At 44.7% G+C, this 26633-nt stretch overlaps 1 protein-coding gene across 1 annotated transcript in view; it reads left to right on the top strand.

Moving 5' to 3' along the window:
* The first annotated feature begins 5408 nt into the window (after window positions 1-5408).
* Window positions 5409-26633, top strand: part of ntng2b (netrin g2b) — a 77451-nt gene continuing 56226 nt past the window's right edge. The window contains exons 1-2 of the mRNA XM_069673917.1: window positions 5409-5633; window positions 19371-20014. Of these exons, the coding sequence (XP_069530018.1) occupies window positions 5415-5633; window positions 19371-20014 (863 nt within the window). The 5' untranslated portion in view covers window positions 5409-5414. The remainder of the gene's footprint in view (window positions 5634-19370; window positions 20015-26633) is intronic.

Here is a 26633-nt window from a genome sequence, read left to right as displayed (position 1 = left end):
AATAGGCTACAGCAAGGATCAGTCTCTCATCCATTGTGATTTTTGTGGTTACTACTGCGCGTCTCTTGGAAAAAAGTTCAAGAACTTTCAACTCAGCGGTAGGGTGTGTGCGTGAGACGAGCACGGCCGCGACAATTTCACGGATTGCGCCCGCTTGTCAGATCGCCTGCGCCTCCCTACCTGCCCGCTCGCCTCTCATTGAAAATGAATCAACTACTTTCTAATACTTTTTACATGTTTATTATTTTGTACAAAAACCTTAAATTAAAGCTTTTGTTGATTTTGGTTTCCAGGGGATCGCTCCCACGAGCAAGTGGACGAAGTAAAAAAAAAAAAGTTTGTGGCACAAGGTCTTAAATTCTAACCAGGGATATCTGAAAACCTGGATATCAAGTTTTTCTCAACCTCGAATAAATAGCGGATACTTTGTCGTCTTTGACTCAGAGGCTTTTGGAGAAATTCAACCGGGCCCTTTCTTTCCCCTTTGCCCAGGTGCAGTGTCGATTAAAGGCCTGTGTTATTCTATATAAAGAGCCTGTTATAGCCGCCATATTTGTGATTCTCTATTGATCCCTGAGGGGGGAATTTGTCTTTCAGTCGGGGCCTGTTCACAGAGCTGTGGAAAGGAGGTCCTGTCCTAAGCAGCACTAAATAGGGAGGGAACAAAAGGGAGAGGGGAGGCCCTGCAAGGACAAACTATCGATCCTCTCCCGCGTACACTGTCAGTGTTTCATACACAGGTTCATAATTTCCTCCGAACACTACGTCTCTTTCTCCCCTTTTCGTCGTTCTGGCCTCTTTCCTGCTGCCCTAAAATGCGTCCAGAGGTGTTATGTAATTATGTAAGCCCAAATGCTCGTCCCTCACCTCTAGAGTGTGAATTACGGTGTCCTGGCTCACTGTGAAATCATTACACACATCTGTTCCTGTGTTGGCAGAACAATGGTGTTAGTTACTACAGCGGTTTCCAAAATTAGGTGCAAGGGCCTTTGGGGGACTTGATGATGCTGCGATGATTGTCATGACAACTTATGAACCCATCGTCAACATCTACATCTTGATTGATTTATATTATTTATAGATTATCAGATGGTGACAGAAAAACTGTTGCGTTGAAAATATAAATATGGTTTCTCAAATTTATATACAAACTTATTATAGCATCATTTCTTAAGGAATTATGTATAACTGATCATTTTAAAACCTCAAGTACCCCCTGTAGTTCTCAAAAGTACCCCTAGGGGCACTAGTATCCCCAACTGAAAATACCCTGTTACATCAAAAAAACTACAGACAAAAAAAAATCATACTTACTCACCACAATAAGCACAACACAAATAAACACAAGCCTGATATAGAAAAACACATGACAACACTACAAGTGGGCGGGGAAATTATCCAGTACTTCATAAGTAAATATCAAAAGTTAAAGGGAACTTTAGGGGTTTAAAATTGCACTTCGACAAACACTCACAAGAGACTGATTAAAGGGTAACAAAAACAGACTGTAAAGCAGCCTGGACAGTGATGTCACGGCGCACTGACACCCGGGGAGTTCACTTCTACACCACTGCAGTGAGGTGACAAGTTAAACCACGGGACGTGAGCAGAGACAAGGGTGTTAGCTTACTTTTCCTTTCAAAAGGTCAAAATCAAAGCAGCAGAGGCCGAGATATTGTAGTATCTGTCAGGCTCCAAGAGCACTGGAGCCTACATGTCCCATAATGCTTTTGACTAGCGTCTTTCAAGTTCAACAACTTTATCGACACATGCACGATGAAGCACTTGTTGGCAATGAAATTCTTACTTCTCGGGCTCCGAACAACAAGCTGATGCAAATGTGAAATCTCAAACGTTCAAAAATAAATACTCTTAATATAAATAAAAATGCACTTAAATAGTGCAGCAACTGTGGAAGACAGGTGTAAAGTGATGGTAAAAAGTACACACTGCAGTATAAAGTAATGTAGTGAAGTGCTGTGTGCAGGTATGAACAGCAGTTTGGAACCTTCCGAATTACCCAATAGTGTGCCGAGTTTTGCAACTCCATGAACTACTAAACCATGGCAACTCTAACAACAACAACGACAACAAAAAAATTAACTGCAGCTGACTGAATGTGGAGTAGATTAACATGAGTTACTGGATGTGGCATTCCTCTGCAAACAGCCCTTCTCCAAATCAGCACCACAGACAGCGCACCACCGTGCAGCAGGATGGAAACCTGAAGGCCTGCATACTCAGAACTGCAATTTGAAGAATAACTTTAAAGTATAAATTCAGGTCCACAGATGATCTTGTGTAACATACCGTCCTCTGCATAATTACACTTTTTCACATTGTACAGCTTTACAACCTTTTCATTCACAAAAGAGCGTTCCAAACAGCAGACGTCGGCTGGACGCACAAGCACTAACATGCCAGTTTTGTCAGAGGTTTTACAAAGCACTCAAGGCTTTCATACTTTAACTTATAAATCATTTTTAAAGCTGTTAATATTTCCGCCCTCCCACTTAAAATATATGAACTTTTTCGTGTTGATCAGTCACATTAAACCCCAGAAAGTTCCACTTTAATTTGCACATGAAACACTGTCAAATATGGAAACAATCAGGGGTTTTTGCAGAGTGTAATAAGGACTTTAAAATACTACAATAATGAAGTATGAGGTTACTCCATACATTCATAGGTTGGCCGATGAACTACAAGTCCCATACCATACGTAAACAGTGAGCAGGATAGTACATTATGTTTTCTCTTTTACACATCTGGGTGAGAATATAGTAACACCTGGGTCCCATCCCCCCCCCCCTCCGGTCCTTTAAAGCAGGCAGGGTGCAGACCTGACCCGGTGGGGGACAGTTTGGAGCGGGAGCGGAAAGGGGAAGTTGCACCGCCCCGGTTCAGACAGCAGGGCTGGAGCAGATAAAAGCTCAGATAGTGATTGAAAGTGATGGTAAAAGGATTTAGCTTGGGCATTAACTGAGAGAGAGACACACACAGAGGGAGGGAGAGAGAGAGAGAGAGAGAGAGCCAGAGAGAGAGAGAGAGAGGGAGGGAGGGAGGGAGGAGAAGGAGGGAGGGTGATATTTTCCATAAAGCCTTTTTTTTCCTCTCTTTCTTTCTGCCCTTGAGCATCCCGGGTAAACCCGAGCTTGTAAAGTGGGAAGAGGAGGAGGAGGAGGAGAGGAGGGGAAGAAGGGCGGGCACAAGCCTTTCCTCAAAGTCAATATTTTATACTTTTGATACTCCTTGACGCTGGATTTCACTCCTCTTTTTTTCCCAGCCGTTTCCAGATCTAGGACACGGATCTCGCGTGCGCAGCCGTCCACGGTGAGATAAAAAAGTATCGGCAACAAAAAAACACAAACAGCGAGGAGCCGGGCCGGCGGATATCGCGGAGTACAGTGAGGACCGCGGCGGGGAGCGAGTACAGTGGATGATCGGGAAGGGGGGGGATCTTTTTACCTACAGAGGGGGGGACGTGCACGGACTCCTCCACAGAAAGTGCTGACCTGTCCCTCGGATGCACGTTAGAAGTAAGTGCTTTATCTGATACAATCTCAACACGGTGCATTTTGCTGTTTTGCGCTTTGAAGTCTGCACCGAGATCAGACCTGAGTTCTGCAGAAATACCCGGACCAGTGCGGGATAACCGGAGCGGTGAGGGCACTTTGAGCTTTATTTACACCATTTTAGACAACAAAATCACTGCGTTTATGTGTGAATTTATAACATCCATATAGTGGGAGCGATTCTACGTGGACGGGGTGCACTATTGTAGGAGCTGACACACCCCTACAACAGTGTCAGTGCCGGGAAATAGCTTTGGAGACTTCACTTGTCAAGTGAACTAAGTCCGCAGGGTTGTTGTGTGGGACAGGCTGTGCGAGGCGCTGGCTTCTGTCAGTGCGGGATGACTGCCGGATTATGATCAATGAGGGCACACTGCAAAAAGTGTCAACCCTGTTTTTATTCATTTATTCATGGATTCACTTTAAAATCGAATTATGGTTAAATTAAGGGGTACAAATCCAGCAACACGCTGCGCCAGTGCACGCTGTTGTGCTTAAAGTTTGTTAATAAATTATTGACAGCATGCTGGAGTAAGACAGAATATTAAAAAGGTCTGTACTTCAAAATCATCCAAGTAAATGGCACTTTATTTAAAGGATTTTTAAAATAAGTTGATTTTTGAGCACAAATCTCTTTTTTTACGCACTTTTACGCATATTTTAATGACGTGTCTAATATAGGATATTAAACGTCTCTCTCGGGCTGATATTTCTTGCAGTGCACTTACTAAAAAAAACCACATCTGTAGCCCATCTCCAGCCCCTGCATTTGGGAGCTATAAGAGCGATTACAACTCCTGCACGCACCCGGCAGCAGCACGTGTTTTTACGCACACGGTTATCCACATAATGCGGCGCTTTTTATTGCCTTTTTAATGTGCAACTTAATGATAAATATAGCCGAATGCACCACAGGCTAAAGACGACGTTTCACCTAAACTTGCCCGCCTTGTAACAAACTTTAAGTGCCACACATTCACTTCAAAGTTCTCCTCGTAGAATCTGAAGACGAATAGGGTGTTTTTTCCCCACTTTCCAAGCTAAATTACAGCCAATTACCACAGAATAATTAGGGTGTTAATTATCCTACAAAATAAGAACGCAACCAACCCATCCACATGTATATTTCAAAGAGTGGCATTAAACTTTTATTCATGCAAAAGAGAAACAGCACGCTGGATGGGTTTCATCTCAAATTGAGCTCTGATAAATATAAAGCAGGATCTCCCTGCGTTTACACTGAGATTAAGCATGTGGTGAATTGATGAGGGCACATATGTCATCGCACTAACTTCCCTCTTGTCCTCGTTTCAACCCCAGGACAATCAGCGGAGCTCGGCCGGTGCAAAACGTCCAATGGATGTACCTGAAGACGCAGCAGCTCCACCTTCTTCGTCCTCCCCGGCCGGCTGCACCGTTTCCCCGCAGGACGCCGCGCTCTGAGACATGGATCCGTGTTAACGCCACCCTCCCAACTCCCAGCAACACTATGGTGAAAGTGTATGACCAGTTTCATCTCTGTAACATTATCCTCCTCTCCATCAACCATCGCTCATCTTCCTCAGGAAGTCAGCCGTCAAAACAAGAAAGTGTGTCTCTCTCGGCTCTGTGGGGGGCGTCGATATTTGTGAAGAGACACTAAAAAGTTGCCAATACAGTTTTCCTGGAGGCGAGTCGTGTTCATTTATTCAGCAGTATGGTGGTAAGGAAGTCCACTGTCCACTCATGATCACCGCTCCATGCGCCTCACCTCCTCTCTGAGCTCCGTGGCCCCCTCACCCTGCGCCGGACCCCGCTCCAAACACCCCACCGCCCCCTCTCCTCCTCCACCAGCCTGCCATGCTCCTCCAGGCCGTGTTTCTGCTGCTGCTGCACTGCTTGGCCTCCACCTTGGGCCAGTACGAACTGTGCAAGTCCCTGGTGAGCACGGATGAGGGCTCGGTGTGGGAGCATTACGCGTGCCAGCCCAAACCGGCGTCCATGAAAGACCACATGCGGATCAAAGTGGATCCGCCCGGGATCACGTGTGGGAATCCGCCCGAGAGGTTCTGCACACTGGTGAGTACATGCTGGGACTTGTGCAGCTCAGTTTAAACTTTTTTCTCTAATTAAACATAGTTAAGAGCGTAAGCAACTTTTATTTTGAAAGCTAACAACATCACAGGGTGAAGTGTTTCTCACCTGAAAGATGAGGAGAAATAATCACGAGATCGATAGGGCGACGTTTCCTTAGCGACAACCGTAAGCTAATGAGGAAGTTGCCGCGTTTTTGTCGGTGGAGACAGAAGCAATCGATCTGAGAGAAAGACAATTTTGCAGATTACAGATCACCTCTAACAGAAGTTTAAATAAACCACTAAAGAATAAATGAATCAATGCAAAAATAATCACTTTTCTTGCATGTTAACTATACTGAAGTTTCAATGAGGAAATTACCCCGATTTTGTGGGTGGAGACAGAAGCAATCAATCTAACACAGAAAGATCAGATCAGGAGCACTTCACCGAGTAAAATGCTAACTTTATTTTAGCATTAAAATCATTTAACTCAGTTTTACACATTTTATAAATGAAAATAAAGGATCTTTTTAAACTTATCACACATGTTAACGCTGCTACAGGCCAATCAAGCCACTTTCCTTTATAACCGGAGTCGCACCATTAATGTGATTTATCTTTTGACTTGTCACACGTGCGATTGAGCTGCAGACGGACGAACCAAAAGGTCAAATTAAAGTCGGAGCAGGATTCACACTGTTAAATCTATAGGGATCTAAAAGGGATGACATAAGTGCGATGACTTGGCACGGCTCGGCCTCCCTCGGAGAGCTCCGGAGGTGTTGTTTACATTAGTATGGACTTGGCAGCCTGGGATCTGGTTTGATTTCCTCTGGTAAAATGCATATATAGCAGGACCTTTTTAGTTCCAAGGACACTGAAGGGTGAGCTGAGGGGGAAAACTCGTTAAAATGTCTTCCACAGCAATATTTAACAACGCTTTGGCCTGCAGGCTTGTTCCCATCCCAGCTAATGTAAGTGTAATAATTTGAAACAAGGGTTATAAAATCATTGTAATCCTAAGAGGACTGCAATTAAGCTTCCTCCTCGCCTCCTCGGTGGAAAGTTTTATGTTTGACTCATAAGATTTGACTCACTGTGAGACAGCAAGTTCGTCCTCTTGATGATCGAGTGTGCGCTCGCTCAGTTTGGCCGGCGTCAGAGGTGTCAGACCTGTCTCAACGGCCATGAGTCAAGAAGTGTTTTCAGGCCTGTCGACATCATGTCCTGCTGTTAATTAGTTGTTTCTGTGTGACGGGAGATTTGTTACCCACGCTCCCTCTCGCTTAACAGCACGTGGGGTCATTTGACAGGAGCAGGAAGGGATATGTTGCTCATTGGAAACCTAATGGTTAATGATTTGTTTAATGTAGAGGTAGCGGAAACCACCGTCGTCTTGAGAGAGCCTCTCCGATGTCTCCTCCTGAGATGGGAGACGGACACGGCTGAGGAAAGGGGTGGGCGGGGGGGGGGGGTTGAAGAGAAGAGAGATGCTCGCTGCCATAACGTATTGACGTCTGCCCCCTAATGGCCCCGGCCTGGAAACTTCTATAACTATGTTTCTGAGTGAGCAATGATGAAATATTGATGGGTTTCCTTAATGGGCTTCCTTACAAGGGTTGGCCAGCGTCGCTCCATCCAACGGATCCAGAGTGCAGAGAAGAGAAAGGAAGAAAGAGAGAGGGCAGAGAGGGCGGGACAGGAAGGAGTCGGGTCTTAGTCAGCACTTCTGCAGCGGACGGGGTCTTTTTAGTGGAAAGTTGTGGTTCCTCTCAGGTCATCTGCGGCCTTTGGGATTGAACCAGGCCCCCCTCCTGGTAAGCGAGATCTGGGGATTTAGGAAGCGAGGACGCTGTGTGATGGAAGTTTACTTAAGAGGGGGGATGACTCCTTTATGATAAGAGACCAGAGCAGGTTTTAGACAGTAATAGGATAATTATATGAGTGATTTTTCTCTATTTCAGGCCCGATTGATCCTTATATGACGTGATATAATCCATTGTTTTGCATTCCTCTAAAAGAAAACTAAAAGAACATCACTCCGAACAGCTTTAATCCATCCACACACTTCAAGCCCATTACATCTCCTGTTCACCCACAAACCGACTATTAGCTGAGGGTTATTGGTATACAGATCATTTATTTTCAGGCAAGCGCCATTTTTTTCTCCCCCCCTGGAGTTGGCAGCTTTACAGGAAAGCCAGTTTCTTATCTAATTGGTGTACATTTACATTCACTCATTCAGCAATCCCACAAGTCGAGGGAAAGTCAGGGCACCAGGAAAGAGGAAAAAAAAAGAAGCCTGCATCACCCAATGCGCAGAGCTGCTCATCCTTAATAAGACTTGAGACGTACTGCGGAAGATGCAAATAATTTCCCCCCGTTTCCCTCACCCTACGAGTGCTACAGTGCCGTTAGAAAAACTATGGGAGAATTCACTTTTGGGGTGTTTTGATGTACTGTAGCTTTCCCTGCTTGCATTGCTTTACTGTAGTTTTTTGGTGCCTCCATCTCCACAGGGATGCGTTTTTTCCACTCTATTTATCTCTCTTGTTTTCTGGGAATGCAGCATCCTTTCTCCTCCGCCAAACAGGCCGGCATGTTGGCTTCAATCGACATGACGGGCTTCCAGCACTTTGACAAAGATGCTACTGTCACTAGCGCTGTGTTAGGAGCTTCACTAGTTTCTTTGTAGTTTCTCCGTATGATAGCTACTATAGAGCGCTCGCTTGCAGTTGAGCATGATGGAGTAAGGAGGTTTGAGAGGGAGGGCGAGGCGGCGCGTTGCAGAGGGGGGGAGAGCTAATGATGAGGGAGAGGTGAGGAAGATCCAAGCTTAGCTAAGCAGAAAGATGAAATCACACCACAGTTCCACAGTAGTACACTCAGTGTCGATAGAAGAAAAAAAAATGCTGCACTCAAAGAAGGTCTCACCGCGCCCGTTGTTTGTTATTTTGCTTTTTTGGTTTTTGAACCGAAACCCTCAATCACCAAACTCCCTCGGGGCCGAGAACACAGAGCGGGCGGATGCAAATGGGATGCATGCAGGAATGTACAGTGTGCCGCGACGTTAACTGTGTGTCAAACGTGTGCACGAGTTGACCGAGCGCGCACCGTAGTATGTCTAAGAAAGCAAAACACACACACACACAAAAAAAACAACAACGCACCTTCCTGTTTCACAACACATTTGCCCGTTTTAGAAGGTAGAAATCAGCCAGCTCTAAAAATAGACATGAGAAGAGAGAGAAGCCGCGCAGCAGCGGAAGGGGAGCATGCAGGAAGGGGAGGAAGATGGCAGCTGGTAGCGTGGATCAGTGCTTCCCAGACTGGGCCTATGGCCATGCTTCAGCCTCCCTGCCCAGTATAGAGCTGCCAGGGCCCCGGCCGGCCTGCCCTGCGCAGCAGTGGGGCATCAAGGCCACGCAAAAGGGCCACCTACATCCAGCAGTGGGCCATCCCTGATGCTCTCCCCCTGGGTAAAAAGCGAGCCCAGGTGGCCGGCGTTCTAATAATACACGCTTGGAGGTGAATTTGGGCGCAGCAGGGGCAGGTCTGACAGCACAGGGCATAATTAAGGAAGAGAACGAGAGCGTCAGGAAGAGTGAGGTGGGGGAGGGGACAGTGATGTAATGGCACGGCTTGCTTCCCCATCAGGGCACGGTTGAAAGTGATCAGAGTGTGTTTAGATGTGTTGGCAGAACGGGAGGATGGTTATAAGTGAGATTTATCCCTCGCTGAGGTGATACTAAGAAGGATTGTCCGCGGGGGCTTAGACAGCCTGAGGTGGACTTAACGAACCGCAGCGTCGCACCAATCAGGATCTCAGGACTGATGCTGTCTGTGGAGGAAAACCATAAAGACTACAAGTCTTTGTGTGTGTCGTGTGCGCGACACTGGCCTCAACATTTGAGTGACACTGAAAGGGATTCTTTCACCCTGGTTGCTATTATCATATTTGTGCCTCTTGTGAATTCTGTTCATTTTCTGAGAAACTCCACTGTAGAGATTTGTGAAAAACAGACCGGGACGAGGAGTGAAAGTCTCTTTGCTTTCCAGCACAACTTCAAAGCTTTCCAAACATTTCAATGCAACAGAACCCGTCTTAAACACACAGGCAGGAAGAAGTCCCATGGAAATACAGCAGAAAAGTACGAGAGATGATTTCTGTTGATCTGAAATGTTTGGAAAGCTGGAGGAGAATCTCGATCTTTCAGGTGGTGAGCAAGACTGTGGACCATAACATGAATAATCTTAAAGTGAGGCAGAGGGAGCTTTCGAGCCGGCTTGAATCCTCTCAAATATTTTACTGCGAGGTTTTCTGTGGGGATGCGTTCTGTGTTTGCTCTCAGTCAGACTCAAAGACAAGTGTTGGATTTGGTTTGTATTGATTTAAAACTTTCTTGAAATCTGTGAGACACACTTACTGCCCCAGCTGACATTGTTCTTCCTGGAGTTCACATTACTTAAAGATCTGTACATTAGTCGTGGTGGGGGAAATCGGTTCTCTTGTGCGGCTCCTCTTAAAGGGGAAGTACACTGAGTAATAACTCAGTAATAACTCTACTCCTCTTAAAGGGGAAGTACGCTGAGAAATAACTCAGTAATAACTCAGCTCCTCTTAAAGGGGAAGTACGCTGAGTAATAACTCAGTACGTACGATACGAAATTGAAGCCAAAATAGCCCCTGTGATAGGCGCTGCCATCTTGAGATGGTGACATCATTTGGAGCCAGAGACTGCTCAGTAGAGATCGCACGGGTGGAACCGTCATAGCCACTCCCGCTAACCAAAACACACACTTAACTTTCAAAAAAACAGCAAGGATCCCGCACGTCGGCGTGTTTAACAGCAGAACAGCTTCTCTGTGTTGGTCTGAAGCAGACGTTCAGATATGTAAACTTCAATGACTGTAGTGATTGTTTTAGTTACATCTCCTCTCGCCGTTCCTCCTCTGCTCTGCTAATCAGGAACAGATCGGCTGCAGGAGCCGGATTTGTCAACACAGCTGTCAATCATCCTTTTTACAGCATCAAATAACTAATTAAAAATAAACTTGTCAGAAAAATGAACACTTGTACGTAAATCAGCATGATAAGAACTAACTATAATGACAGAAACCATGTTTGAGAAACATTTATTTGACGTGTTTTTAGATTTTATAGTTTGACTCATGTCCCATCTGTTAACATGGAGGAGGTGGGCTTTATGACATATACTGCAGCCAGTCAGCAGGGGGCGCTCGAAACGTTCAGGCTTCACTTTTAGGGAGCTGTCATGTCGTCAGTCTTTTTATACAGTCTATGGATTAAACCGTTGTTTTGTTGCATTGTGGGTAACGTAGGCGCCACGTTTCGACGAGGAAGAATGCAGTGAATAAAAAAGATATCTCAGAGTACAAAGTGAGTTCCTCAGTATTTATAGTGTGCAATGCTAAATTGGTGGTGCATTTTTATTTTTAGAAACACACAATGTAGAAAATAATATAAAGATATCTGTTGCATCATCGTCTGAAAGCTTTAAATCCTTCTTCCAGCTCGTCTGCCTCTTTTATCTACATCTCCTCCTCTGTGATTGGTTCAGATTTAATAACAGACATCCATAAAAGATAATAGCTTTTACCTGAATTCACCTCATCCCTGCCTCAAAAAAAGAAAAGGAAGCAGCATCTGTCCCTGATATCTTCCCCTCTCTGTGCTCTGTATCCGCTGTAATTATTACCTGAATCCTAAAATAATTTCCCAGTGCAAGTCTTGCTGGTCGGACCGTGGAGATCGGAGCAGGACGCGCTCTGCATGCCGTCCTCCTTCTCTCCTCCTCCTCCTCCAGCCAATCACACATGCCTACGGTCAACATTTACTTTTAGCTTGCACGCACACACACACAGACATAAACAACACCCGCCCACGCAAACACACAACTAAGACACATTTACACTTTCCCCGACTGCTTTTCGGTGCTCGGCGAGACGCTTCACAGCCGGGCGAATAATCACTGCTTCAGGTAATTAAAGTAAACCGCAGGTATGATTTGTCATTCTTAACATCACTTTTACACACACACACACGCGCGCAGACACACAATCTTCACTCTGGGTAACAAGAATGTCCTGTATGATGGGAAAACCTTGGATGAAATAAAAGATTAACGTCATAAGTGAAAAAGCAATATCCCTCTCTCGTCCCCTCGGTGGCCTTTTTAATGGGAGGGTCATTTCATTTGATGTTTCTCCCAAACAAAATAAATTGTGTTCTCTGAGTGTGTGTCTCTACCTTTATTCCCCCTGCTAGCAATATAACTTAGAAACTTCTATAAGTGGAGGAAGAAATAAAGCGGGGAGGGAGGGAGAGGGGCGAGGCGGTGACAGGAGGTATTCCGAGGGCGACAGAAATCACAAAAGCGAGGATTTCCTCCACGCTTTTATTTTGGTAAATGCGTAATCGCAGCTTGCTTTAATGCTGAAATAACCCCCTTGTTTGTGCTGGATGATTTTTCAGCTCACAATTGGTCCGAGTTGGGAAACTTTAGCACATAAGGAGTCTTAAACAAGTGTTCGGGATCACATGGTTATCCTGAGAGTGTAAACAAGGAAGTCAGTCATCGGCGGGGCATCATGGCGGCGGCTGTTGTCGCTGAGACAGGATCCCAGCGCGGATAATTGCTGGAGGGGCTTAGCAGTGCGGGCCACCTGCTGCAGCAGTTGGCCGGGATCTGTGTGTATTTGTGAACCTGTGTGTGTGTGTGTCCTGGCGTAGATATATATACAGGACCAGGGCAGAGCGGCGGCAGGAGGCAGGACTGGGATAAAGAGGACAGGGGACACAAAGGGCTTAAACATAACCCCTAAGTCCCTCATAGGGGGGGATAAATATCGTCTATATTACAGCACATATCACCTCTACTGTGGTTAATCCTAAAGGGCCGCACAGGCAGAGAGAGAGGTCAGAGCAGACTGGTGAACAACAAGACGTTAAAAAAACGCAGCATCGATCTTTCCTCTTCCTGTCTAGTTTGTGGATTAACCTGCTCACAAACACATGCTTTTATTCTGACACACACACACACACACCCCAGGAGCTAACCTATATGACGTTTGTGTTGTATCTGGGACAGTGTGACAGTGTGATCATTTTCAATAGGATTTGTAGGTCGAGGGTCATCCCCGGAACAACAGCCCTCTAATCCAGTCCCGTGTGTGCCAACGTGCGTCTGCGCTAAGGTCAGGAGAGGCTCTAATGGAGCGCACAAAGCAGACTAAAAGTAGCGTCTGACTTTCACTATAACCTCCTTGATGTAATTCTAATTGTCTTTTCCGGTTGCAGTCGCTTATGAGTATTGTGGATTATGATCCTAAGTGTGTTTGCGCTGACAGTGATCTCTATCTGAGCCAGTGCAAGGGAGATAATTGGGTTATCAGATAGAGGACAATGCTACTACGTCGTTCCAGCGAGGAGAGAGATGGATTATCTGCAGTTTTCACTGTGCGCCGGATGCTGTGTCTTCACACGCATTGTGATCCTGTGCAGCCACGCAGCTTCCCTCAGCACCGCCTCAGCGTTTGCTTATGTTTGGACTTTTCCCCACTCTGCGTTGTCACCATAAATCAGATGATTTATAATGTCGGCCTCGCAGGATTGTAACTTTTGCCTTTGTTATTAGACCACTAGAGTGGGTTTGACTGACTGCTCACTTTCCCCCCGGTACAGTCCAATGACTCTGTTCAGAAGGCAGAGCTGTCGGAGGATGCGGCTTCTTGGCAAAACAAGTGAAAAGAGTGAGCGTCTGAGAAGGAGCGGTGACACACGATCCGTGCCTGCGCAGAACATCGATATTATGCTGTGCTGCTTTCACGTTAGAGCTTAGATCATACAGAGGAAAGTGCTGTTTGAAGGGATACTCCACCCAGAATCGTTCGAGGATTGTACAATCAGCTTAAAAGTGGCCGTGGAAAGGTTCAGTCAGCTTTAAATCATGTGAGATACAATGGAGTCAAATGTCAAAACAGTGGAACGTCCACAAAAACTTCTCAAACCACATCGTAATCAACCTCTTGTATGCTCTGAAAAACACATCACTATATGGCGAAATACATGCCCTGCAGGGGCGGTCCAGAGGAGTGGCCAGAGGTGGCCTGAGCCCCCCTTTTTTATTTTTATTTTTTTAAAGATTATTTTTTTGGCCTTTTGGCTTTATTTGTAGGACAGCTGAAGATAGACAGGAATTGTTGGGAGTAGAGAGTGGGGGATGACATGCACCAAATCATCGGCAGACCGGGAGACGAGCCTGCGATCAGTGCGACAAGGACTGTAGCCTCCGTACATGGGGCACCTGCTCTACCGACTGAGCTAAACAGCGCCCCCCTGGGCCCCCCTTGAAATCTGTTTGGCCACCCCAAAATCCTAAACTATGATTTGCCTCGTCAACTATTTGGGCTGTGTTGCAACAAGCTGCTAGTAGCTCTCTCTGCATTTCAGTGTGGCACATGTCCTTTTTTTAATACTTTATATCGTTACCCTGGAAATACGTCTGCATTCTGAGTCTTTACAGAGTTAAGCTTAGAAGATTAAAATGATGCCACTCTGTTAAAGTTAAAACATATACACAGAAATCAACATCTTTTAAATACTTTAATGTTAGTAGTCAAAGTAGATATGTGTAGTGGAGATAGAAAGGGTTCATAAATGCTATTTATTTGCGCCTGTGTCAGTGCCCCAGTTGGGGCACCACAGTCATAAAAGTCCGGACCCGGCCCTGTTGCCCTGTTAAACTTGTGTACATCGGTTCGCACACGTGAAAATGCAACCCTTAACTATTTACAACCACCTTTAAAATCTAAAAGGTGTCACTTTTTGAATATCACTTAAAAATCATTACGCAATCTAGCTGAACTACAACCAGCGGCGGCCTTACATTATGTAAGTGTTCCATCATCAGTTTGTGTACAAACGACCATGTAGGAGTTCATTTTGGCAAATTAATTTGCAATTTGCAATAATGCATTAGTCTGATCAGAATGAGCAAGAAGCTGCATAAAACATTTTACTCTATGTTGTGTTTTTTTCCTCGACTTGGTTTAGATCCTCATCAAGGAGAAGGAACATTAATCAGGCTGTGAGATATGAAAGATAAAAGTCACTTTATGAACATTTAGAACAAACGCTTTATCTTCTTTAACGCCAGAGGACTTTTAAATTGGTCAAGATAGACACTTATAGCAGTTTTGAAATGATTGAACTAAATATAATTAGGATTTAATTGAATGTAAATGTGGTCATTTTAACTTAATATTAAAGCTCCTGTGAGGAACTTTCAGTTTGTGTTGATTTTGGCGCCCCCTGTGGACAAAGCCGTACCTCTTATCTCTTTGCTGATTTTGTCCTGTACATGCTTAAGTGGTGTTTTTTAACAAACAATCTCATCCTGCTTTCTTTAACAGTCATATGTATCACTCACTTTAAATTTCTGCCCTGGAAACTGTAAACAAAGGCAGCGTGCAGTTAGTCACTTCGTCTGACACCTACCCCCCCACCAGCAGTTTCAGGCATTAAAAATAACTATATAGAAATAATCAATCTTGTTGCTGATGGTCTGGTTTGCTTTTGTAGCTCATATAGAGTCATCAGAATTAATTTTAATCAGTTTCATAACTAGTGAAAAATTAGTCACAGGAGCTTTAAGGTTGTATTCGATGCTTGATATTGTTACACCTTTCTCTTTGGTAGACCTGGTATGCCATTTTTTCCCCATTTCAGCAACTTCCCTGTTTTTATTCTAAGTAAATATGTCATGAACATACCTGATAGCTGTTATTTGCCGCTAGGGGTGGGAATTGCAGGGTTACTCACGATACGATACGTGGCCCACGATAACGATACTATCACGATACAGCGATTCTACGATAATTGATATATTGCACGACAATCATGTAATGATGCATCACGATATCTGATTAACTGAAGAATACAAAATGTTCAGGATTAATGTATTTATTCGCTGCAATTTGGTGTCAGTTTCACAGAACTGGAAACAAACTGAGATGAAACAATGAACGTGTTTTCAGTCTGTAAAATAAAGTCACAGACTTTGGATTGAAAGTTGCTCATCTCATGACTTCTTTTCTTCATGTCTTCTTCTCTCCTGCTGTCAACTTCTTCTTCGGCCAATTTATTTCCGTTCACGTTACCCGCCTTCATATCATAAGCGCCACCGCGAGGAGTCATTAAGTGGTGACGCGGTAAGTCAAAATCACAGGGATATCTGTTTAGGGCGCCGTTTATTTGTAAATTAAAATATCGATATTTGGCGCCAGGATATTGATAATTTTATTGCACGAGCCAGGATGACGATATATTGCCGTATAGATTATTTGTCCCGCCCCTATTTGCTTAGGATCGCGGAGGGGCCGGAGCAAGAGGCGGGGCTACACATAGACTGATCGCCTGTCAATCACAGGGCTGACACATAGAGACAGACAATCTTTCACACTTACAGTCACACTTACGGTCAATTATAGAGTCCCCAATGAAGCTAAAGAGCATGTCTTTGGACTGTGGGAGGAAGCCGGAGAACCCGGAGGGAACATGCACATGCACGGGGAGAACATGCAGACTCCACACAGAAAGGCCCACTTCGTCTGAACCGGGGTTCGAATGAGGAGCTGTGAGGTAACAGCGCTTGTATAAAGGGATTCAATAGAGCTCAGATGTAGAGGGCAGATGTAAGCTCAATCCTCGTCTCTGATTGGCTCTTCCCGCTCTGCGCATACATACGTATGATCACTTGAGTAGTGCTCCTAAAGTTTACTATCACTCTTTGCCGTAAGTAGGAGTGACTCGCTTTAAAAATGTGTCACGATTTTCACTTCCAGCCGAGAACTTTTAAACTCTTTAGTTTGCTGTTCTTTAGTGTAAACCATTAAAGTTTGATGACTGAAAGCTCGGTGTTCAAGCTCCAGTCTGAGGCACACAAAAGTGAATACAAGGTTGAGCAGGATGTGTTCTGTGCGGAAACGTACAGAAGATACGCTAAATTAATTTGAGTCACAAACAAACTAGTTCTTCTTGTTTGTCACATGCAGGTCAAATGTTAAAGTTTTAGTGCTTTGCTCAAACAGACATGTCTGATGTCTTCACCTACTTTCCTCTCTGCGCCGCTCGTCATTTGTTCTGTTTCCATATTTTATTCAAACATCTAAAAATATTCCACAAATAATCATTGAAATCTGCCTTTTTTTTCTCTCTGTAGTTGTTGTTGTTGTCGACACATTTTTTTTCATTACCTCACCAAACAGCATTTCAACATGCGCTGGTCACATTCTCAAACATCACAATTAGAAGAACGTTCACGGCATAAAGTAATAAAATGAAAAGCAGAGAAGAAAGGGGAGGAAGGGGGGAGAGGAAGAGGAGGTGGAGGTGGAAGAAAAAAGGAGGATATTTTAAGACGCGCTCTGCACTCTATCAAGAGCTTGTTAGGCTGAATGCAGTAAAATTCAGACCGACTATTGGATTTCCGATAAATAAAAGAAGGATTTAACATCGGCTATAAAAAGTAATCAGATACTACAAGTGAAGAAAACACAGACGAGCGGAAACTTCACAGGCGTCAGCAGCTAATTCTTCACCTAAATAAAATGTATTTATAGCGGGAATGGCAGGTTCGGGGGGGTTTCGAGTAACGCTACAAATAAAGCAGGAAGAAAAAGGCCAGTGGCTGTGGATTATAAAGCAAATACTTGAACAAATAATACAAAAAATGACCCCTTTGATATGATGAATGACGGCATATCAGAGAAAATAATAATCAGCCCTTATCAGGCTAATTAGTGCATCCTGGGGGCACGACGAGCCGTCGAAATGTGAGACAATCTAAACACAGCTACGGCTGCATTTTGCAAATTAAGCACCAGGAGAGATGACTGAGAGGATCTCGGGGATTTCTGTGCAAATATTGAACTTCTGCGGTGATGTAGATGTCAGACAACTGGCTTATACCAGTAAGCTGCGTCAATTTGACTGGAATATCTGCAAATGTCCCAATATGACAAGCGAGGACTGAGGGATTCTGGGAGGTGGAAATAAAGTAGTTGTCTTAAGTTTGGTGGAAGGCTGTGAAGCTGTCGATTCAGGTCATGCTGGTGCAGGACCTGACATTCTTTGTAACATGAATAAGTAGGAATCTGAATGAGCTGGGACTTAATTTGTTTTCATGGAGGTAAAGGACGAAGAGCTCTCGTAACAGAGAGTGAAAGTCATTTCTTATTGCAGGTAAAAGGAGGTGAAGCGCTCTGCGAGGAGTGTGAATAATCCCGTCGACTTCTGAGTCGTGTAAGGAGCCGCAGCTTGAAAGTCTTGGCATCGCTAGAAGAGCAGGATCAATTCTCTGGAGTTAAAAGTGCAGCAGCACTCTGCTGTCTATGCAAAGACGGCGATGATGCACGATCCTCTTGACCTTCACACTTCCTGTTGTGTTGTTTGGCGAGTTTACTTTTGAGCTCTCTGTCCCTCAGTGCCTCGGAGAGGAGTCAAGGGCTCTCATTTAAGCACACACCAACCTCAGTGGGATCAATGTGGATTCTTTTTGTTCAGTCGCATGTTTTGAATCTGTACTTATAGAGTATCACATAAAGGGGGACATGCATTGGGAAGAGACATGGTTATTTCTAAGCTCAAGATACTAACTGAAACATTTAGCTGAACATTTTGCTGCCAGACACGTTTTTTTTCCAATAAATTGAGAAATTTTAGCTTCAATTAAATTTTCGGTCTGTGTGAGGCTGGATTACTAAATGCCACAGGGTCCCCAAAAGGCCCCCTGTTCACCGTGCGGCACTAACTTTGTAGTAATTTGATTCATTGCAATTTTAAGGGACGTATGCACCATCAAAGCAAATAATAGTCTGAAAAAATAAGAGCATCAAGGTTGCTCCTGCTTTTTTAACCAGGCCTGAGGCTCCATGTAGTGGTAACACCTTTGATATATCAGTTCATATTATGATTATTTAAAGAGGGGGTATTATGCTGTTTCACATTTTAAGACATATATTTAATGTTACAAGGTTGGATGTCCAGACTAAACGTGGGTGAAGTTTCAAATCTGTAGGTAAAAGTATGATTGAGTAATCCCCAGGCTTCTCAGCTCAGTCTGCTGTGAACGCCAGGTTTCACACAGTTTTTTCTACGCCTCAGCAGGCTTTAGAGAGCCGGCCAATCAGGAGAAAGTGGGCTTGTAGGGGCGGGGTTTCTTAAAGGGACAGAGCTGACTCAGTCGTTTCAGGCAGAGGCAGTATGAGGGCCTGCACAGAGCACCAGTGTGAGAAAAATTAGTTTTTTTAATTTTAAATTATGCTAAGCGACTCCACAGGTATCACAGAGTGAAATATGAGGCTTGAAATCAGCATAATACCCCCGCGTTAACTTTGTTTACTAAAATTACAGCTGTCAAGCAAACCTGAGGAATTGTCTTATAGTGCGTTGGTTACATAACGTACAATGATTACATTATTAGCGTATGTAAATGAAAGTCTAATCAGATGTTGCATTTTATTATTACCGAGTTGACCACATTGCCTTGCACTTGCCACACTGACGCTATAGTGTTACCTAGAGCTTCAAAGACCTGGGAGTTGATCCTAAAGCTTACCTTTGCCTCAGGCCCCCTTAGTATGCTAATCGGCTAATCTTTGTATGCTAATTTTCAAACCCTGATTGATGTTCTTCTGTTCTGTCTCCTCTCTTTAGGAAAACCCATACCTCTGCAGTGACGAGTGCGATGCCTCAAATCCAGACTTGGCGCACCCTCCTCAGCTGATGCAGGACCGTGAACGTAACGGCCTCCTCACCTACTGGCAGACGGTCACATGGAGACGCCACCCGGAGCCCCTGCTGGCCAACATCACCATGTCCTGGAACAAGAGTCTGGAGCTCACGGACGACATCCAGATCACCTTCGAGTACGGTCGGCCCACCATCATGATAATGGATAAGTCCATGGACCACGGGCGCTCCTGGCAGCCCTACCAGTACTACGCCGACGACTGCATGGAAACCTTCAACATGTCACCCAAACGTGTGCGTGACCTCTCACCCGCCAACATCACGCGGGTCATCTGCACCGAGCAGTACTCGCGCTGGGTCGGCTCCAAGAGTGAAAAGAACGTGAAGTTCGAGGTGCGGGCGCGCTTTGCTGTGTTTGCCGGACCACGGCTACTGAACATGGACAGCCTGTACACCCGCATGGAAAGTATGAAGGGATTGAGGGACTTCTTCACCTTCACCAACCTTAGGTTGAGGCTTCTCAAGCCCGCCCTCGGAGGCACCTACGTCCAGAGAGACAACCTGCTCAAGTACTTCTATGCCATCTCCAACGTAGAGGTACCTGCCAGGTAAGGATCAGTGCTGACTGTTTGCTTAACATTCAGCATGCTTAAATGATAATTACTTTGGGTGAACATATCGTTGCACTCTTGGCTCATAAGGTATCTTAGGTTGTCCTAGGTAGACGAATCCAGTGACCACAGATTTAGAGTTTTGTCAAAGACAAAGAGAGTTCCAGAAATTGTAAACCGATTCCTCTTAATGTCACTGCCGTTACATCTATAAACCAACCCGTCAGAATACAACATGACATACCACAGAATACGCTGGCTGTTGAGACATGAAAAACTGAATTTTCAAGACGTTTGAATGAAGATTTTTCTCTTTCACTCTGGCAGGGAAGAAAATGTTGTGGAGGTGTAAGAAGCTCTTAATGTTTGGCAGCATTTTAAAACATGAAAGCGGCACAGATGGTTGATGTTGATGACATGCCTCTGATCTCTATACTTGACCAAACCTTCGCTCAGTGTGACATGCAATAAACTAACTCAATCGTTGTTGATGCACAATCTGAAGGCGCCTTAAAACCAACCCTTTGCTGTCAGTAGAATAAAATCGCTCCCGCTTTAAGGCTTATTCCGGTACAGAAGTTAAAGGATTTTCACAGGAACTATTCTCAGCAGGAAGTAGCTATTTACAGTTTCCAGGTGTCATTTTTCAGAGCTCTTCAGAGTCACAAACAAAGTTCAGATCACCTAGCAGCAGAATAGAGATATCTGATAACATCAGCAGATGAAACTGAAACGCTCTGCATGACTACAGCAGGTAGCACAATAATAAAAAGACAAAATACTACCAGTTGGTGAACATCAATAACAAAGGATATGTCTGGCAGATCATACTTTTGATGATAAAGCAACCTGCGTATTGTTCAACTTATTCTATCAGGCTGAAAATTGAGGGAAAGTACAACCACCTGGTGATGAACACATTCCCGCTGCCCTGACATCCATTCGCACACTCTGATCTGTGGGGCGTTAAAATGACCCTCTCCCTCTCAACATGAATCCCCGTCTGCCTGTCACCGGCCTGTGAGGACAATGATTAATGACAGAAACACGCGGCCTCGGTGGTCTAACGTAAACCGCCATCCGCATTCCGCCGGGGGAGCCGGGAACCCTTACATGGCAACTTTGTGACAGTGAAGGATGCTCGGGCCGTCACGCGCCTGCTTAGCATCAACAAGCCATCTCTCCTACCTCTCAGAATTATCATTCCAATCAATACAGCAGGCTGACATTTGAATGGTATTTAACATCCTTGTTGGGACGACGCGGAACAGGAGGAAGAGGCGTGAATTTTATGTGCGGGTGCGTGAGGATGATGGCGTTGGTGTGTCTGAAGGGGGAAGTGAAAATGAGCCACTGTTTGAGAGGGGCGTTGTCCGACGTGGGCGTCTTGTGTGTTTGTGTGCGTGCAGCCGAGGTATGAGGCGGTTGTTTGATGAAGTCCTGAGTGGATGCTGACACAGCACACACACACACACACACATGCTCGAACACACAAACAGCCCTCTGGCACTGTGGAAAGGGCCTGCAGGTATTGATCACAGCCACTTTTCAGGCTCAGCACAGAATCAGAGCGAGAGAGCGGCCCAATACCCCGGGGGTGAAACAGTCCATCAGCATGCCAGAATCTCCAACACAAGCGGCAGATTTAATAATCAACCATCCATGTGTTGGAATATTTGTGCTGATTTTGTTATTTAGTAGTCCACAAGTGCATCACATCTAAGAATTTATCCCGCATCTTGAGTTCCCTGCTTTCCCCATTTGCTTGCAACATCACCCTACGCTGTAAGCTCTTTTATTTATTCTTCCACAACACTTTTTAAAATTTCTTTCCTCGTCCGGAGAGCGGGACCGGTGGCTTGTGGCGGGTGACAGCTTGCGATAGTGTCAGTATGTGCTGGATCTGGTAACAAGAGGACCCAAATTTAGCTCCGTGGAGATGACTGAGGCCAGTCCGTCTTCCGCCCCCCGGCCACCCACACCTCCCGTAACATAATCACTAATCAATAAGTTATTCTGGGCGGCCGAGCAGGAGTATTAGGTGATAGTGGGTGGGGGGTCTTCAACAGTACAGTACAATCAGGAGTGTGTGATGCTTACGGCTGGGAAATTGATTCTGGGGGAGCGAGACGATTAGTCAATGTTCCCCGGACAAAAGGCTAAGCTATTTCATCTCATCTCATCTGGCCTTAGCAACATATTGGGATTCCCAATGCTTAAAATTTGAATAATGAATATTCCACACCGCTGGGGCTCCTGCAGGGGACGGCCGCGCTGAAATGGGTTTTATATGATCAAGACCGAGTGGCAGTGTACCACAGGTCGCCGCGGTAATGAGATATGCTGGTGCTATCGATGGAGAGAGAGAGGTTGTAGTCACTTCCTGGCCGGATTGTGTGTCCGCAGGCCTCTCTCCGGCTGAACCCAGTTAAAGGTGATTATTATTACTTAACTGTTCTTGATGACTTGAATTGAAAACAGCAGAACAAGCCCTTTTCAACCATCAACCAGTGTAAGATGTTACCTCCATTGGACGTGTCTTTTTTATCTGACGCTGCATTGTCAGAGTGACTTGCAAGGCCTCTAAAAAGCTGGCGCAGGTATGCGGGGAAGCCAGGTACTCAGGGCTAAATAGTGCTGCTTTATCAATAAAAACGTAACCTGATAGGCCATTAAGTGCAAATGTAGGGGAGCTAGGTTTGATGGGAGGGGGGGGGTTGTAAATTTAGATTTGTGGACGCCATGAAAACACTGAGCAAACTTGATGTTTAGCAAGTTCTGAAAGGGCGTTTAGGGTGGAGGGCAGCCAGAAGTGGAGCAAGGGTTTTTTCTAGGTGGCAAAGAGGGGAGAAGGTCAAAGAGAGGGAGCTGAGGCAAAGTCAGATTTGGTAGAGACGATAGAATATCATTATCAATTCAGCATCACTCACTTTGTAAGTTCTCCCAAGGTTAACTGTAATGAGCTACAGCTCTGACTACAATCTAAACTCTAAGCCGAGGTGTTTTGGGTTTTGACAGCCCTCTGGCTTTGTGCTCATTTGACGGGGCTATAGATGTGGCCATTTCCATATCACTGATGGGCCATGTGAAAGCCATCTCCAACCATCAAAGATAGAGTAGCAAAGCCTCAGCTCTATCATCATTTACATCAGTGAAATCATATTCACCGGGAAGCTTTACTCATAAGCGGAGCTCTCAAATTCCCCCTCATTCATTGGACCTCTGTCTCTCCATGCCGGCTCCCTCAGTCCCATCTGTCAGCTGCCTCCCTGGACTGTGGTGTGGACTAAAGCGGGCCCTGGCTAGCCTGTAGTCTGCATTATGGATTAGACGTTGGGTCATGGATTGGGCCTTTTTAATGAAATAAGCAGCAGGTCGTACGTTGGGTCTGTATAATGGAATAAAGGAAAGGCTCTAAGCTCAGGAAGAGCTAACTAAGTGGATTAGGGCAAAGGAGATGGAGCAGGACGAGGGGGGGAGGAGAAGAAGTCGGCATCGTTTTTCTCTCCTCGCTGGTAATCGCTGTTCTCTGCTCCCTGATCTCTCAATTTGATTTGATTGGCTGATGAGGGAAGAATGACATTTAAGAGAAGCCAAGTATGCGCTCCGAGTGTCTATTACTGTCCTACGTCAGTCAGCTGAGCAAGGAGTGAAGTAAAGTTCAGCACATGTGCAACATTACAGCGCCGTGGTGGATGACGTCAACACCACTGATCATCTGTTCAATGAAAGGGAATAGTTAACCACGCCAATATACAACTATTAAAACCCACATTTTTACTTAGAATTGTGCACGCCGGATGAATATATTTTGTTGTTGAACACTAACACGGTATCGGGTTTCTTAAAGATATCACTGAGTGCTGTAACAAGATTACAGTCAAGCTAGCAGCTGTGTGTAGGCTGGACACTAAGTACAGTGGTGCTTTGAGCTAAATGCAAACGTCAGCATGCTTACATGCTAACAACCACAAAGCCAACATGTTGACATTGAGGAGTTTTGTCCTGTGTTCTGTTCAGACCGTACTGCAGCTGCCCTTACAAAGACTGTACACTGTGTACTATATGCATATACAGTACTACTCTAGCCAGGGCCGGCTCTAGCCATTTCAGGGCCCTAGGCGAGGTGGGCAAGGATTTGTTGCCCCCCTCGCTAACCCCACCCCTCCTTCCGGTACTTCCTCATTTCCAAAGAGATAGTTACAATGTAGAGCAAATATATTGAGGTATAGACATGTATGTGTTAGGGCATGTTAAATCTTTTTCTAGCATAGTAAATAGTATGGAAGTATATTTGTAGTGTTGAGGCATTTTACAGAAATCTACAAATGTCATGGTAAATTATCTGCCACTCCAACCGTACATAACAATTTACAGATCAAGTTCTTTTGCGCTTTAACTCCTGATTACATTAGATCGGCCCAGTCTTGTCTTGAGGCTCTGTCTCTTTCCAAAGATTAATTATTTTCCAGTAGTGAAAATTAGTTAAGAGCAGACTTGCCAAAAACAACAACAAGCCATATGAATGCTAATGATATTCAGAGTGTTTTTACATGGTCGTGTTGTTTCATGCCTGCCTGACTCATTTATCCACCGTGTGTCTGTGTTTCTCTCAGTGCCATCCTGGCCCCCTGCTGACAGAGCTAATGTGCTGAGAGCTTTAAGCTCTCCATCTCCTCACAGACTGGAACAGACTGGCACAGAAAACTTAACTGGTGTTTAATAACATGTTGCGGGGAAAAGAGAAAGGAGAGTCAAAGCAGCTTTTGTAACTTCTTTCATGTGTCTGTAGGTGTTTTTATTCATCCGTTTCTGGTTGTATTATGACAGCGGGAGCAGCAAAGTACTTTGTTATTCTCCATCAAAACATTTGCAGGTAAATATCATCGAAACTGAGGATTATTTCTACATTTAACAATAATGTTTTTCAAAGATTTGTCACAAAAGCAAAGGAGGCCAAAGTTGCACATTTTAATGCGATTTTTAGGTCCAGTTCACACCTGGTATGAACATGTGATCATGTCTGCATAATGTGATCAGATAGAGCCTAAGAATTTATGCTCAGTATTAAGTGCTCTCTCTATCTCAATTCTGCCTGCATTGTAGGCAGATCTCAGGATACAAGTCCTTTCAGAGGCTGGTTGCTTGTTGACAAGATTAAGCGTCTTAGGTCACAGGAAGTTACGCCACAAACAGGTGTCACAGGCACTTTCTAATAATGCTGCTTACACACAGTATGTCTGTGGCTTTCTAAGTGCAGATTATCAAGAAATCAGATCTGAAGTTGAAGGACTCAGGCCTCGTTTACACCTTAACATGTGATCTGTATCTGGATACATTATCTGGTTAATGATCCACCAGCCTTTGAGTTTACACCCGATATAAATCACATTCTCGTTATCTGGATTCTGCCTGTATTGTGATCGGATATCTATATGCAAATAAGCGTGCGGCCTCTCAGATTCGATCACATTCTGAGTACAATCTGAGTGCATTTTACACCGGCATAAACATGCCTATTCGAGAGGGATTACCAGATGCAATTGGATGCTACAAAACTTGTTCTTGGCACATGCGGAGCCCCATCTGGATCAGATTTATAATGATTAATTAAAACTTAAACCCCAAACTGCCAGGAAATTATGAAATATTAGCAAATATTTAGGAGAAATGAAATAGAAACTTAAGTGAAGGGAGTAAATTTAAAGCAGAACCAACTGTTTCTCCATAAAAATAGCAAAAACAAAATCCTGTTGCTTTGACCTGGCCCACATTTATGTAAACAGTGGTTTCCAAGGTGGGGGTCGGGACCCCCACACGGGATCATAAGATACATCTGAAGGATAACAAGGTGATTATAGTGGAATTCTGACTTTGCAAAATCCTGCGTGTGAGTGTGACAAACTGTTGTGCAGTGTTTTGGTGCCTGATAAGCCTTTAAATGCATTAATCAGTTCCTCCAGCTGGACCAGCCGGAAATTAGCTCACTTAGTCTCACCTTAAACAACCACCGACGCATTAGAGTAGTTTTCCACTTAGAGTTGCATTGTGGGTAATGGTGTGTAATTGTGTGGGTGGATATTTTTGTGCACATGCACATTCGAAGCAGCAATACTGTACATAAATTGCCAGCAAAGGAAAGAGGAAATACTTTCTTTGATAGTCACAACAAATAGACTCAATTAGAGAATCTAGATAAATCCTACGTGTCGACAGTTGGTGGCAGTAACGCGTCGCATTTGGCTCCAAGTGAAGTGACCAGCTAAGACAATAGCTAATGTAGCTAGCTTCGGCGTGCTAGTTGCCAGCCTCGGAAGCTAAGGACCAGTCTAACCAGTAGCTGATCCAGAGGGTTGCTAGCTTCAGCATGCTAGTCGCTAGCTTCGGAAGCTAATGACCAACCTAGCCAGTAGCCAATCCAATGGGTTGCTCACTTTGGCATGCTAGTCGCTAGCCTCAGAAGCTAATGACCAGCCTAACCAGTAGCCAATCCAATGGGTTGCTCATTTTGGCAAGCTAGTCGCTAGCCTCAGAAGCTAATGACCAGCCTAGCCAGAAGTCGATCCAGTGAGTTGCTAGCTTCGGCGTGCTAGTCGCTAGCCTTGGAAGCTAATGA

Source organism: Semicossyphus pulcher, unplaced genomic scaffold (genome assembly GCF_022749685.1).
Source record: "Semicossyphus pulcher isolate SPU_LCO1_2020_fin unplaced genomic scaffold, fSemPul1.0.p SCAF_22, whole genome shotgun sequence".
Classification (NCBI taxonomy): domain Eukaryota; kingdom Metazoa; phylum Chordata; class Actinopteri; order Labriformes; family Labridae; genus Semicossyphus; species Semicossyphus pulcher.
The sequence above is the reverse complement of the archived record's forward strand: the minus strand, read 5'-3'. Positions and strand labels throughout refer to the sequence as shown.